At 35.9% G+C, this 14,922-nt stretch overlaps 2 protein-coding genes across 13 annotated transcripts in view; one reads left to right on the forward strand and one right to left on the reverse strand.

Moving 5' to 3' along the window:
• Ctr1A (Copper transporter 1A) overlaps positions 1-10,170 on the forward strand; it is a 47,618-nt gene extending 37,448 nt beyond the window's left edge. For 6 of the 12 annotated variants that reach the window (XM_045745512.2, XM_045745331.2, XM_045745598.2 and 3 more), the window contains 3 exons: positions 2,324-2,413; positions 3,487-3,516; positions 7,452-10,170. In XM_045745512.2, coding sequence (XP_045601468.1) covers positions 2,324-2,413; positions 3,487-3,516; positions 7,452-7,653 — 322 coding nt within the window. In that variant the 3' untranslated portion in view covers positions 7,654-10,170. The remainder of the gene's footprint in view (positions 1-2,323; positions 2,414-3,486; positions 3,517-7,451) is intronic. The other 6 variants (XM_069300032.1, XM_069299877.1, XM_045745738.2 and 3 more) reach the window with 1 other exon arrangement.
• Positions 1-14,922, reverse strand: part of mRpL28 (mitochondrial ribosomal protein L28) — a 188,531-nt gene that overhangs the window by 93,280 nt on the left and 80,329 nt on the right. The gene's annotated exons all lie outside the window — the stretch shown is intronic.

The following is a 14,922-nucleotide window of genomic DNA, read 5'->3' on the forward strand; positions in this document are numbered from 1 at the left end:
ATAAGTGACATCTAGAGAGAAAATGTGTGTTCAAATAAGATGCAAAAGTTCATTAAAATTTTGAGAGCTTTGTCAATAAGTCCTCTAGTCATCTCCACCCAAAGGGTCAACATTCCCCACATTACCACTGCACTGTATGTCGCCACAAATCATTATCACCTGATTGTGGGGCACCACCTGTATTACCTAGCAGATGACCCCCACACACTCCCTCACTCACTCAGCATGATGCAAATTTATTGTTATTAATTGCTCCAGGCGGAGTTAATTGTTAAAAATATAATACTGTACCGTAATGGCAAGCCAGTGTCTGGCTGAGTGAGGCAGGATGGGGGTGGCCAGACTTGCCAGCTAGCATAAATTTTTGTTATATACAGTATAACAATTACATGTTACTCAGGATTCTTGTGATGCTGAAATTAAGATGGTTTTTTCCCATATTTAACTAGGATGAGATAGCATGGATAAGTTTCTTTTGGCAAAGACAGTCATGAAAAGATACGTAGCAAACATCTTGTGGTCTTGTGCTTATTATCCCCAAAATGCTCCCTGATTTGGTAACGCACATAGGATTCAGATTCGTTGCGATTGCTTGCCCCTTGGCACTATCAAACTGGGTGTTTATTATTTTCACTTTGATGAAATAAATGTGGGTGTCTTGATATTACGGAAAAATTCAATGGAGAAGCTATGAGGGAAAGAGTGTGGGTGGCTGGTACCTCCCTCTATCCCTTACCCCCTATTCTCCAGTCACCCTGCCACTCTTCCTTACTTCATAAGAATATATTTAGCTAAAAAGCATATACAGGGTTACCTCAGTTTACGAATATAATCCGTTCCTGGAGACGGTTCGTAACCCGAAAATTTGTAAACCGAAGCCTATTTCCCCATAAGAAATAATGGGAAAGGAATTAATCCATTTCTGACTCCCCAAAAACTTGACTTCAATGTAAATTTTATACCTAATTCTCCCAAATCTTCACTATGAAATTATGTTCAAGTTATTACTTACCTGTACTGATGACTAGTATCCCGATGCAAAGTTCATAAACCGATTAAAATTTTCTGAGCAAATTGGGCTCATAACCCGAAAAGTTCATAAACAGGGATGTTCGTAACCTGAGGTACCACCGTATGTACACATAACAATGGAATGTCATTTATGAGTCTCATGTTAATAGGCATTTTATTCCTACAAAATTTTTTATTATTTAGGATAGCATAGCACTAATGTAGCCAGACAGTTATGTATAGTGCTAATCTATTAGCCATTAGTCACCTATCCCTTGGTGACTAATATTCATCATGGCAAAGACTTGGATGATGTTTTCATCTCGACATATGAAACATGGTTAATTTTATGCATGCAGTGGTACCCTCATTTACAAATTTAATCCGTTCCCAGAGACGGCTCGTAACCCGAAACGAATTATCCCATAAGAAATGATGTAAATTGAATTAATCCGTTCCACACTCCCAAAAATATTAACTTCAAAATATATTTCATGCATAATAAACACACACATTTTGTACTAAAGTATGTACAAGTTATAGCTTACCTTTATTGATGACTTGTTGGCATATGGAAGACTGAGGATTGGGGGAGGGGGGAGAGGAGGAGGAGAGGCATTAGTGTTTGGAAGGGGAGTCTCCTTCCATTATGTATTCTCTGGGGTACTCTCTCTCTCTCCTACGTTTTGCCTGCATACCGCTAGGACCTGGTTGTGGCTCGCTGCTTGTTTCTCGCCAAGAACCTTTCTATAGACTTGTTTTTCCTCTATGGTCATCCTCACGTGTGTTTTCTTAGGTTGAACCTTACCACTGACTTTCTTGGGACCCATGGTGTGGTATATAATAATTACTTTTATGTTTAGAAACCAAACAAGCTTAAAACAATGAAATTCTTTAAAAAGAATTAAAGTGCCATTGTCACTACGTGGGAGGCACTGTTAAACTGGGGCGCGGTCGCCCGTTCCACCAGGAGCCACTTGCTCGGTCGACCCACTTGTATCAACAAACTCGCAATTCAAGGCAAAGCTCGTAAACCGAATCGAATTTTACAAAGAAATTGAGCTCGTAACCCGAAAAATTTGTAAATAGCGGTACAAATTAAAAATAGCACTGTACAATAAAATGGAAAACAATTATAGTAATTTTCTGGGCATTTTATACAGTTGAATAAATAATCTGTTCAAATTGTAGCCTGAATTTTTTTTTGTACTTAGTCAATTAGGTAAATTAGGCAATGTAATTGTAATTGCTTTTTTTTTATTGCCATTTACTGTTATTGTAATCTTGAGTAAATCTTGAACCTATTTTGCAGAGAACATCTGTTCCGAAGGGCTATAGCAGCAGTGCAGTACTGTGGCAATATCCACAAAGGGAATATCACTGGAGAAAATAAAGCAACACAGTAAGTTCATTGTGTATTAATTACTTTTGTGTAAATAAAATAACATGATTCGAATCAGTTATTGGTTCTTGAATGTTCATTTGTGACTGGTTAAAGTCAGTGGCTGGTATTTTGTCTTGTTAAAAAATGTGCTTCCTAATTAAACTGTTCATTTTGCAGTATTTTATAATGGTATTGTAGTAATATAACTTGCACATTAATATCAGAAAATTATATACAGTAGTGCTATTAGTTTCCTTGAGAGAGAGATTCTACCCTTCAAAGATCTTTTGAAGTGATTCAGTGTTTTGAAGGGTTGTGTAACAAACGTAAGGACTGTCATTAGTATCCGTGTAGTACTGTAGTTGTAGATGTTTTGTGTTACACCATACAACGTTACATTCTTCTTAATGTAAACTCGCCTCGGTTTCATTTGCTTAGATATTTAAATTAATGTAGCATATATATTTTCCTTTTAACTGAGTTTGTTGATGGTTAGCACAGTGCATCCATCTCTTATATACCTGGTAATAGTGCTCTTTATTTACACACATATTCTCATTTATTTACACAAGAAATAAAAAAAATTTGTCCACCTAAGTTATGACCAATTAAAATGAGAAATTCCTTTGATTAATTGTAAATACTCATTTAGACATAAAACTTTCAGGTGTTTAAAACATATAAATTATAGATATCTTCATATTATTGTATGTAGTAGCACAAGTTATCCGTATGTTGGAAACAGCACTCGGAAAGAAAGTGTGAAAACTTTCAGGTCTTTAAAACATATAAATTATAGATATCTTCATATTGTTGTATGTAGTAGCACAAGTTGTCTGTATGTTGGAAACAGCACTTGGAAAGAAAGTGTGATTGTACAGTACTGTATAGGGTTGTTGATTAGTGCCAAGAGGAGTGGGCTGTTCAGACTCTGGTGACATTGGTAATGTTACACATTTGGTGAGGGATGTGTAATGTGTAATACATGTAAACATGTTACTGTAGAAAGTGTTGATTCACTAAGCTTTCTTCTTTTGTTTGTGTTTTGTATGTTTAATAATTTTAAATTTGTCCTTATCTTGCTGCTGTAGGTATATGGAGCAGATCATTATGCCTCCCACGTAAGTACTGTGTTTAGTTTTGGATTTTGGGTTTTATTATTTTGATTAATTTAGTATTAAGTTTTCCTGGTAAGGTATACCTCTTGATTTTGGCTTCTTTTTCCCTATTGCTTTGTTTTTGGATTATATAATGAGGATGCCACTTCACATTGATTTGAATCTTAATCACTAAAGTGCAGCTATGGAGAATCACTCATGTCTGCCCATGCACAGAAAATAAGAAAATTACAGAAAAAATATTCTCCTTATAGAATGATTAATTTGGATGCAAAATGTAGAGAAAATGGAAATAAACTAAATATCTAAATTTTTACTTGTTTGGTAAGCTGTAAAATGTTGCAAAGTTTTGGCAAGCTCAGCCAGCAGTTGTCAACGCCATACACGAGACTTACTGGTACAGTTGCATGTGGCAGGTGACTCTAGTGTTGATGTTTTACCCAATCACTTTTATACTTCATTTACTATATTATTTGTTCTGAATTACTAGATTTGTCTGAGTAATTTCCAAAAACATGGATGAAGTACATTACTAACTATAAGGATAATGTATTAGGGCTACAATGTGTGTGTGTGTTTTTGGTTTTGCTTGTTATAAACATGCATTATTATTATTATACACATGCATTGTGCAGAAGGCACAATGAGTGCCTTCTGCAGTTTCTGTTGTTCTTAAGTTAGGTGTAAATAGCTGCCTTGTATGGACCAATAGGCCATCTGCAGTTCTGTTATTCTTTCGGTATACAGTACTTCATTACAATCATATAGTTGTGAAAACCATATGAACATAATTGGTATATAAATAATTTAATTATAATAATTTTATTCCATGACTATTTCAACATTGACATAGTAACATTTTAATAATCTCATTTGCATAGTAAGCAATCGCTGTATTCATATACAACTCTTGTATTTATATTAGCATCATGTATAAAAACCAAACAATAATCAGTGCATTGATGAGGACTATATTGCCCAGTGAATAAACATATTGCTATAACTGCACTTTAATTAAGGGCAAAGTGCTTTAATACTATTTAACCATAAATTAATTTTGAACTGGGCAGTGTACCCCTTTGTTGACTGTCTTGCAAACCAAGTAACTGAGTAAGTGGCAACGTCATCAAATCTGTAAACACTTTCCTAGAACCAGTAGATTTCCTAAATATTTCCTACTAAAATTGCAGTCCCATTATGATTTAAATTTAAATCCAATTTTTTAACTTTTCATTTTTTCATGCCTTTATATTTCCCAGGTTAATTTTTTAAAACTGCTAAATTTAAGTTTGGGTATGAATAATAATTGATTATTCATAACATTAACATCTTTGGTAACATTAATATTTATTTTCCTGCTGTATTTAGTTTAATAAGTTAACCTATTTCATGCATGACATTTAAACTCTCTAGTCATCATCTGAGAGATGACTTAACGGAATGATGACATATTGTAGTTATATTTTTTCTTGCATGATTCTGAGCAAAGGCCCCATGGAAATTTCCACAAGACGGGAATCATTTGGACCAGGACAATTTTGCAATTCAAGGCTCGTTTCCCCAAATTGGTCTTATCAAGGATAAAATTGGTCTCGTCAAGACCAAGGGAGTTAAGGGAGACAGTTGCAAGTCTACCTCAAGACTACACTGAGGCACCAACCCATTACAGTCCATAGTTATGTACAGAACACCAACAAAGTGCAAAATAGCAACACAATGAAAGCTAATTAGCACTTTTAAGCTATCATTAGTGACTAACCAGTCATTTCTCGTACTCTGCAGTGGTCGGTAATTTAAGTGTTTTGGCTAGTTTTTTCCATCATGACCATTGCCAGGGTAGGGAATTTGTCTATGGTTTAATGGTTCACCTCTTTGCGCATACTAAACACTTATTTGTGTCAAATGGTAAAAAGATGGGCAAATGCTTTTATTATAGAAAAAATGCAAGACCTTGCATGTGCAGCATAACAATGCATGTCACAATTATGAAATCAACAACACTACCTTGTAACAAATTGATGAAGAAAAGGGCCTTGGACTCACTCAGTCTACCAATCACTGAAAGTTGCACAGCAGGTAGAGATGGTTGAAAAAAATAAAAATAAAAAACCTAGGAATAATCAAGTGTACCTTTCACTTCAAGGAAAACTTAGCTATTCAATCTCCGGTATGCCCCGATTGAATTATTATATCCAACTCGGGGGACAAAAATCATCCCTGAACTGAGTTGACTATTATACCAGGAACAGTTTCGAACTTGTACCAACACTTCAAGCTGAACGTGACAAGGCTGATCTCCTTGAAACTTTTAATATACTGAACAGTTTGGAGAATATCAATCCAAATTTTTTTTTTTTAAAAAGGTCAGATGTAACACAAATAAGAAGCAACAGATTAAAGACCAAGAAGCTACACTTTGCCTGTCAGTTTATCTACCTTGTGGTAGTTAAAAACATTGGTGAGGCCCTGGAGTTCCTCAGGGAGGTAATCACTGGACTGAAAAAAACAGAAAACCAGCAGAAAAAGACTAGACACTCAAAATAGTCAATAAGGAGTTTAGTGTCCTGTGAAGTCTGTGAAGAAAATTTCTTTCACTTCTTTTAATCCAGGAGCCATTTAGTAGCATGTCTTTAGACCTTTTCTATTTGTTTTTTGGCATGGGTATTAAAAAACTGCTTAATAATCTAAGTTGGGTTTTGCATGTCATGAAATATTTGTAAGCATTTTTTCATGCATGTACTTGAAGGCTATTTTGACTATATACTTTTGATGTGATCCTCTGGTGACCATTTACTGCCAAGGGTCAGTAAATGGTACACTCACTAAGCATAAGTACAGGGTTCCTGTCCCTGACACTAGGAATTAACTATCATACCTGCTATTTGTTCTATAGTCAGTCACATTCTCTCTAATAGGCATTTAGCTGCACTTAACATTTATAAAGTTCTTCTCCTCTCCTTTGTCCCTTTTGATGATGATCCAGATCCACTAGGACTATATGTGGGCACGAACCTACGACCCCGGCATTGCCAGTCGCATACTCTACCATTAGACCACCACAAGTCATACAACCGGATTTCTACTGAAATCACACAGTTTCAGTAATTTCTATCGAAAATCACTACTGGATTTCATTAAAAATCCGGTTTTGTATGACTTGTGGTGGTCTAGTGGTAGAGTATGCGACTGGCAATGCCGGAGTCGTAGGTTCGCGCCCACATATAGTCCTAGTGGATTTTCTCATCGATATATATCATGTTAGTGTAATTTCAGTGTGCTAATAATTAGTAATAATAATAATAATCTTTATTCAAAAGAATGTGTGTGCAAGGAACATAAAAGTAATGTACAATGACACTATTAGACTATACTGTATTTCCTTCTCTTAATCCAAAAATTATAATTAATTTTCTTGTATTTTGCATAATTTTCTTTGTGAAAATTTGCTCTCTAATCTCTTCCTCTATTTTCACATGTTGTCTTTGACTCGTTGATCTCCCAGGTGCATTTTTGTTTGCTTTTTTTTCTTTAGCAATAGTTAGTTTTATTAGGTTTCTCATTGCTGGAGACAGGAAGCCTGTTCCCAGGGACTTGTCGAGGTGCCCTTGGGAGAACTGCTGACCCTCCGTAGGATGCAACCCACAACAGTTGCGACACTCCTGGTTATCTATTTACTGTTAAGAATCGAAATAAGCTGGTTCCAGCTTGAAAACTTCCCAGAAGCTTCTTTAGAGTTCTTCCATACACTTATCTTTCCTCTGGGCTGTTCTTTAGTGTAGCCTGATTACTTGATCATTTGCCAACATCTTTCTCATAATGTGACTGAATTGTAGTTTAAACTGATACCATTTTGTGTGTGGTATAAGTTGGTCAAAGATTTTTATCTAATGTACAGTATATAAATTTTTTGTTAATGTTATTTTTTTTTTCCCCCACAGTGTGAACATGCTGAGCGTGGACCATGGGGTCCAGACATTGTTGCATGTACTTCAGATGATTATAAGCTATTTGCTTATGCTGATATTCATGACGTATAATGTGTGGCTGTGTCTGGCTGTTATCTTTGGTGCAGGAGTGGGCTATTTCCTCTTCGGATGGCGTAAATCGGTAGTGGTAGACATCACTGAGCATTGTCATTAGTTTTTAACTCGAATGCCTAAAGACATAAAATACAAAATCTATAACTTGAATTATGAGTATTAATATATTGGGGTTAATCCATCTTTATTAAATAGACATTTAGGTTTTTGTAGATATTTTTTATAGCTCACCATATATAAATCACTCTTCAACTGGTGTCTTTAATATATTGGGTGCTAAATTTGGATGTGTATTTGAAAGTGTCGAGACTGCCTAGGTCATATGGTGGGAAATGTTAACAAGACTAAGGTTGGCAGGGTTTGTTTACTTGATCTGACAACCTTACTTGGACAAGGAACACATCTGTGTTTTGCACAATTATCTAATGGTACAAGTCCTCATTCCGCACCTGAGAATTACTGGTGACGACATGCCCTTTCACCAGTTATTGTACTTCTAATGTATTGTCTTGACTTTTTGAAACATGGTACTTTGGAAATTTATTAACTTCCATGTTATTAAAGGTTAGACATATTAGTCATACACAAATGCATATGTAGTAATGAGCATGCATCTCAAGTTTCATCTACATGTGTCATTTACATACCCGCAATTTATGTATGATAACCTTAAAATTATATTTTTATAAGCGATCTTAATTGTGATTATAGTAATTTCATATTTTTTTAGTATTTTAACTCTAACTCCAATGTTAATTGATACATGAATTGTTGTTTTTTAATCACATGGCAGATGACGTGTAACAAGCATCCGAGTGTCCACTTTATACAGTAAAATGTATTTATTGTCAATGAATTGAAGCCTTACTGCCTTTAACAGGAAAAGCAGCACAAAAGTTTTCTGCTTGTTTAAAAGAGAGATGGGAGGAGTTGGAGGAATTCAGTATGTTACATATTTTTATTACCTGCTAAATTCTATCAATACTGGAATTTATATGATTGAGGGGGATACGACATCATTTGGAATCTTGTGAATTTAGATAAAATCCCAGAGGGTTAATATTATCACCATATGATAAGTGGTCACCACTGAAATAGCCTGAATTACATAATCACATATGTAGCAAACTTTATTCATATATTTATATTAAATTGTAAACCTTAAATAAGGCTTTCTATTAATAGTCTACAATCCCCAAGATATTTTTTTTATTTAAATATAAGGATCTTAATTCCTGAAGATAAGTAACCCAACACTAATAACTGGGTTGAAATTATTCAGTATCCATGACCGAGCATAAAGCTTTGCTTCTTTCACTAAATATCTGAAATAATACAAAAGCAAAGGTAATAGCTGAAAGTGGTACTTGGTTATGAAAATTAAATACATTCTTACATTAGAACAGTGTCAGGCTAGCCAATATTTGTAGCTACAGCTGCTAAATACCAGCGTAGCACACGGGCAAGGGAGTAGACGAGATGCAATAGAAGCTGAATGTAAACAATAGGCTATGTTTTGTATACTGTACATATAATACAATATATTGGCTATATATTGCATTATATAGCAAGCAGTTTGCAAGAAGCAAACAAGAACATAATATTTACAGCAGTATTTTATGTAATATTTAGAAATATTGGGACTACATTATCTTCTTAACTATTTTATTTTCTATAGTAGATACCAAGATTTGAGAAAGTACTGTATGCTTAAATTTGTAAACTAAATTTTTTCATTAGCTTGGATAAAAATACTTTTAACTATCGAGTTACACTCTGAAGACATGAAGACCCTTTAACTTTTTGACACACTTTACCAATTTTGGGTGCTACCAGTGTCTTGGGCCAAGCACAAATCACTTGGTCAAATTTGATTTCCATTGTATACTGCGAAGTTACTGTGCATGGTAAAGTGTTCAATTTGGTATCATTTTTCAAGCTAAAGAGTTGTAATTTATGATGGGGTTTTCAGAAATGAAATAAAAGCAAAATAAAATAACAAAAAGGCGAGTTAGCTGACATGACACTGAAAATGACTACAGTCGTCATCGGAACATTCTGGCATTTTGCGCAAGTGGCTACTGTGTGCATCACAAACATTAAAGGATTAATGTACTGTAAATATATTCAGAATCTGATGATGATGATTATGTATCTCACTAGAGGAATGAATGGTTGATACTTGAGCCCATTCACTAATTTTTGCTCCAAACAAAACTGAAGTGATTTAGCCTAACTAAAAATGTTAAACCTTAGGCATCCCACCTAACCTACCAGAGCAATGCTCATTAGGCTCAGGAAGCATCAATATTGCAGTGTTTCTAATTTCCCGAAACCACTGCAATTTGTATGTTGAGGTAGATAGCATAAAATATGTAGTAGGCTCAGTATGAGGACTGGTTGGATACACACATTTGGATACATGCACAAATGGAAAATAATAGTTTAAAGAGAGATTAAATGCTTCTTCACAGCTTTATTTGTCTTTAATAATTTTTTCTCTTGCTGTGTACGTAGTGATATCTTTGAGAAAGCATTGTGCCAGTGCAGTAATATATTATTTGTAATGTAAAATAGTGGTGTTGCAGCTGTAAATATATTTGTCAACATGATATAATTGTTGTATCAATCTCTGTATCACAAATTTAAAATGTGTTTCCTGTAATTTTCAAATACAAATTATGCATTTTAATGATTACTTTAACTACTGTACATCTGAATTGCTGATATAGTCAATAAAATATTACTTGTTAAAAAATTGCGAAGAAAACTATAATGCACATGTTTAGTAAGATAACATCTAAATCAAGGTGAAAAATTATAAAATGCATACAGCATGCATTGTAACAAATTAAGAAAATAATGAGCACATATGCTGAATATAATATAATTTATATTGTAATGCACAGTATACAGAAAATACTAGTGGAACCTCGGTTGACGACTGCTTAAGAAGACAAATTTTTTGGAACACGTCAAATTCATCGTAAAATTAGAATTGGTACACAACAGTTTACTTGGAAGATGTCTGTACGTACGCGTATGGGTCGAACGAGCGCGTAGTGCTGGGGGCGAGGCACACTCGGTTTGTTTACTAGTCTATTGCTCGTGGTGATGACCGCTCTTGAATTCTTTGTGAAGAATTTCATTGTTTACCTGCTTTTTTGCTCTAACATTAAAGTTCTTATTATATATCATGCCATGGGTCCCAAGAAAGTCAGTGGTAAAGTTCAACCTAAGAAGATAGTTGTGAGAAAGACGCTACAGTAAAAACAAGAGAATACTCTTAGTGAATAAGTGTGATGTCTTGCTACAGAAGTGTTAAAATGTAGGGAAAAACAAGTGTCTTTAGACAGATTCTTAGTAAGGCATGCAAGCAGTGAGCCACAACCAAGTAGGTCCTAGTGGTATGCCTGCAAAATGTGAGAGAGTACCGCAGCAATGTCATCACTGCTGTTATAATGGAAGGGGACTTCCCTTCTAAACACTAATACCTCTCCTCCTCACTGTCTTCCATACGCCAACGAGAGTCCTCATTCAAGGTAAGATATACTGTATTGTAGCTAGTACAAAATGAGTGTTATTCGGTATAAAATGTATCTTTAAGTTAATAATTTTGGGGGTGTGGAATCGATTAATTCAATTTAAATTATTTCTTGTGGGAAGTTTAGTTTTGGTTGACGACGCGTCTCTGGGAGTGGATTACGATCGTAAACAAAGGCACCACTGTATACAGATAGTTGTATTTGATATGTGTATAAACTAGTTTTTAACTTGTAATTAAAGGTCATATGCAGCCATTTTGAATTGTGTAGAGAAAAACTGCAATGATGTGTCATATCTAAAATAATGAAACTGATTGCAAAATAAATAAAAATGCATGTTTGCTGCCCAAGGAGGAGTGTTATCTTCGATTGAAAGTTTCCAATTGACAAATTGTACCTAATTGACATAAGTGATATCGATGTTTGGCAACCAATTATTAGGACGGTAAGATTACTGATGCATGATCAGCTTATATTCGGCACCATACGGCATTAATTAATACAGGTAGTAGTATATTGCTGGAAAAACTAAAATTAAAGTACATTATTACTGTATTTTGATACTCATTATGATCCTGTAAGAAAAGTTATATTTTATTAAATATATTAAAACTACTGGTATATACAGTAGTATATACAGTAGAGTAGTATATCATCATTGGTTGATGAAAGCATCCTTCAAGAAAATCTTGCTAAAAAAGACAGTTCAAAACACTAACATTTCTCAATAATAAAACTATTACACGTTGTTGGAAAATATTTTATAAAGCATTTAAATTAAAAAAATATTTGTTTCATATGGCCTTTAAAAACCTACATTTATACAAGTGTTGCAATCCAGAGGGGAAAAGCCAGCTGTATCTTTGGCATGCACTCCACCTCTGTAGAGCTGTATCTTTGGTACACACTTCACCTCTGCAGAGCTGTATCTTGGGCACACACTTCACTCCTGCAAAGCTGTATCTTGGGCACGCACTCCACCTCTGCAAAGTAGTATTTTGGGTATGCACGGGCAGGGGCCTAGTAGCCTGGTGGATAGCGCGCAGAACTCGTAATTCTGTGGCGCGGGTTCGATTCCCGCACGAGGCAGAAACAAATAGGCAAAGTTTCTTTCACCCTATGCCCCTGTTACCTAGCAGTAAAATAGGTACCTGGTTGTTAGTCAGCTGTCACGGGCTGCTTCCTGGGGGTGGAGGCCTGGTTGAGGACCGGGCCACGGGGACACTAAAAGCCCTGAAATCATCTCAAGATAACCTCAAGAAGATAACCACCACTGCAGAGCTGGATGAGGTTTTTGAATAATGATTGCTGTGTGTGTGTGTGTTTCTGTAAACTGTAACACAATGTAATAAAATTAATTAAACCACATTGTATAAAATGATACAAAAAAGTAACGGTGGTAGGAACAGAAAATACTTGAGTGCTCAGGGAGGATCTGTAAGGTATTCTCTGAATACCTTTTATTCTCTTCTCTGAAGCTATGGGTCCCCCACAGTTGCATCAAAGATGGTACCACTATAGTATAAAAATTACATAATGGCAATTTAGTTGGTAGTGCAGTGCATTGGTTAAAATGCATTTTTCAGTCTACAGTCTTTGACATGATTGGAAAGGTCATTCCACGTTCTGGGTCCCTTGATTTGTAGAGCATTTCTAGTTTGGTTAAGGCGCACTCTTAGAATATCAAATAGGTATTCGTTTCTGGTGTGGTGCCCATGGGTTCTGTTGCAACATTCTAGGAAGCGTTTAAGGTCAGGATTGGCATGACAGTTCAGAGTTTTTAAATATATATATATATATAGAGTACACTTGAGAGGATGTGCAGTGACTTAATATCTAACATATTCAAAGATTTAAGTAAGGGTACCGAGTGCTGTCTGGGGCCAGAGTTTGTTATTGTTCTAATAGCAGCTTTGTGTTGAGTAATTAGAGGACGTAGATGATTTTGGGTAGTAGAACTCCAAGCACAAATACCATAATTGAGATAAGGATAGATAAGAGTAATAGTGTGTCACCAGGGCAGAGCAAGGTACATGATATCTTAGAAAGAATTGCCAACAGTTTTAGAAACATTGTTGCTATATTTAGAATGCGTTCCCTGGAAATTCAGCTTATTATCGATGAGGACACCAAGGAATTTACCATCTACTTTGTTACTGATTTGGATATTGTTTATTCTTGGATTTAAGATATATTTATCTATCCATCAGTATCTGTTTATCCATCCATCTACACATATCCAGCTCTATCCATCCATCTACTAATCAATCTACGTCCTTCCCACTCCCCCTCCTACCCTCGTCTTCGCTGTCCCTCCCATTCCTCCACTCTCCAGACCCTCCCCCCTCTTGCCCTCCCCCCCTCTTGCCCTTCCCCTCTTCCTCCCTCCCTCATCCCCACCTCTCCCCAATTCTTCCTCCATTTCCCCACCTGCTTAGCCCTTTCCCTTTTCATAAAAAATAATATTGAGGAGCAATGAAACCACTTTTATGTGCCTTTTAAGGATATAAATTTTTCTGATGCTGAAAAAGTCTCCGGTCATCTCCACCAATATTTCACACTTCACCAGGATTTAATCCGCGAGAATCTGATGGGAGGGAGGGGGCGGTTTCCTTTGTTCCTTTGCATGAACAATTGGGGTGGTGAACAATTAATAATAATTCTTATATCATTTAACTTAGGCCTACCCTGACAAGCCTATGTCTGTTCCGTACCCAGGCCATTTCCCTTAAAAATTTGGGTGAGGCCAGCCCCACGCGTTTGGCCTCCAACTTTGAATAGACAGCAAACACAGACAGACATTGTTATAGATTTGCGCAACACTGGGCTTTCCTAGCCTGGTTTGGTCTGATTGGTGTCGCCGGCGGCGGCTAGTTAATTGTGAACTCATACTGTGAGCGGTAGCGCAAAAGAGGGATTCCAAACTACGCAAATGGTCTTAATGAGACCTCAGCGGGGATTTTTAAATAAACATTTACAACTAGCCTCCACATCTTATAATTATAACAATTACTTGATCTCGGGTAGTGAACACCCAATTCTGGGACTCGGAGACTACCATTAACCATTATAAATGAAAACTTCAAGGCCAGTTTTAAGGGTGACTGCATAAGTTTAAGTTATGCTGACCGAGAACTATAAGTGCATTTTGCTGGCTATAGGTCATTGAGCAAGACCAGCCTGGGCTACAGAAAGGGACAGAAATGATCTAGCACATTGTCTTTCACCTAGGGACATGGTTCACCTAGCAGTAAATTTGCACCCGGGAGTTAGGCAACTTTTATGGGGTTGCATCCTGTGAAGGATCAGTGGTTCAACACCGTTCCTTTCCCCCGTCCCATCCTTATCCTGACCCATTCCCAGTGCTATATAGTCGTAATGGCTTGGCGCTTTCTCCTGATAGTCCCTCAACCCATGGCGTGGGGGCAGAGGACCTTGATACAAATATATTTGTTGTATTCTTTCGTGCAAAATTATTTATAGGCAAACAAAATAATTATTTCTGTAGTATTTTTGTGTCTAAATACTCATAACTTTATTGTATAAATTACTATAAAATATGAAAAAATTAGTAAGTAGCCTTAAAAAACAAATTTCCGAATCCGAATCCGAATGTGCCACCGAACAATTAATAATAATAATAATAATAATATTTTTACTTCAACTTTTATGCTTACTATATGATTTAATAGACTTGTATAATTAGATGTTCACAGTTAGCTTGGCTTAACCTCTTAGTTATACCTCCTTGTTATAACCTGCCCAATTTCATCGCATCGATCTATTTAATTGTTTCTTCCTATTCAGGTGTTAATTTGTACTTT

The sequence above is a fragment of the Procambarus clarkii genome, chromosome 1 (assembly GCF_040958095.1).
Source record: "Procambarus clarkii isolate CNS0578487 chromosome 1, FALCON_Pclarkii_2.0, whole genome shotgun sequence".
NCBI classification, from domain to species: Eukaryota; Metazoa; Arthropoda; class Malacostraca; order Decapoda; family Cambaridae; genus Procambarus; species Procambarus clarkii.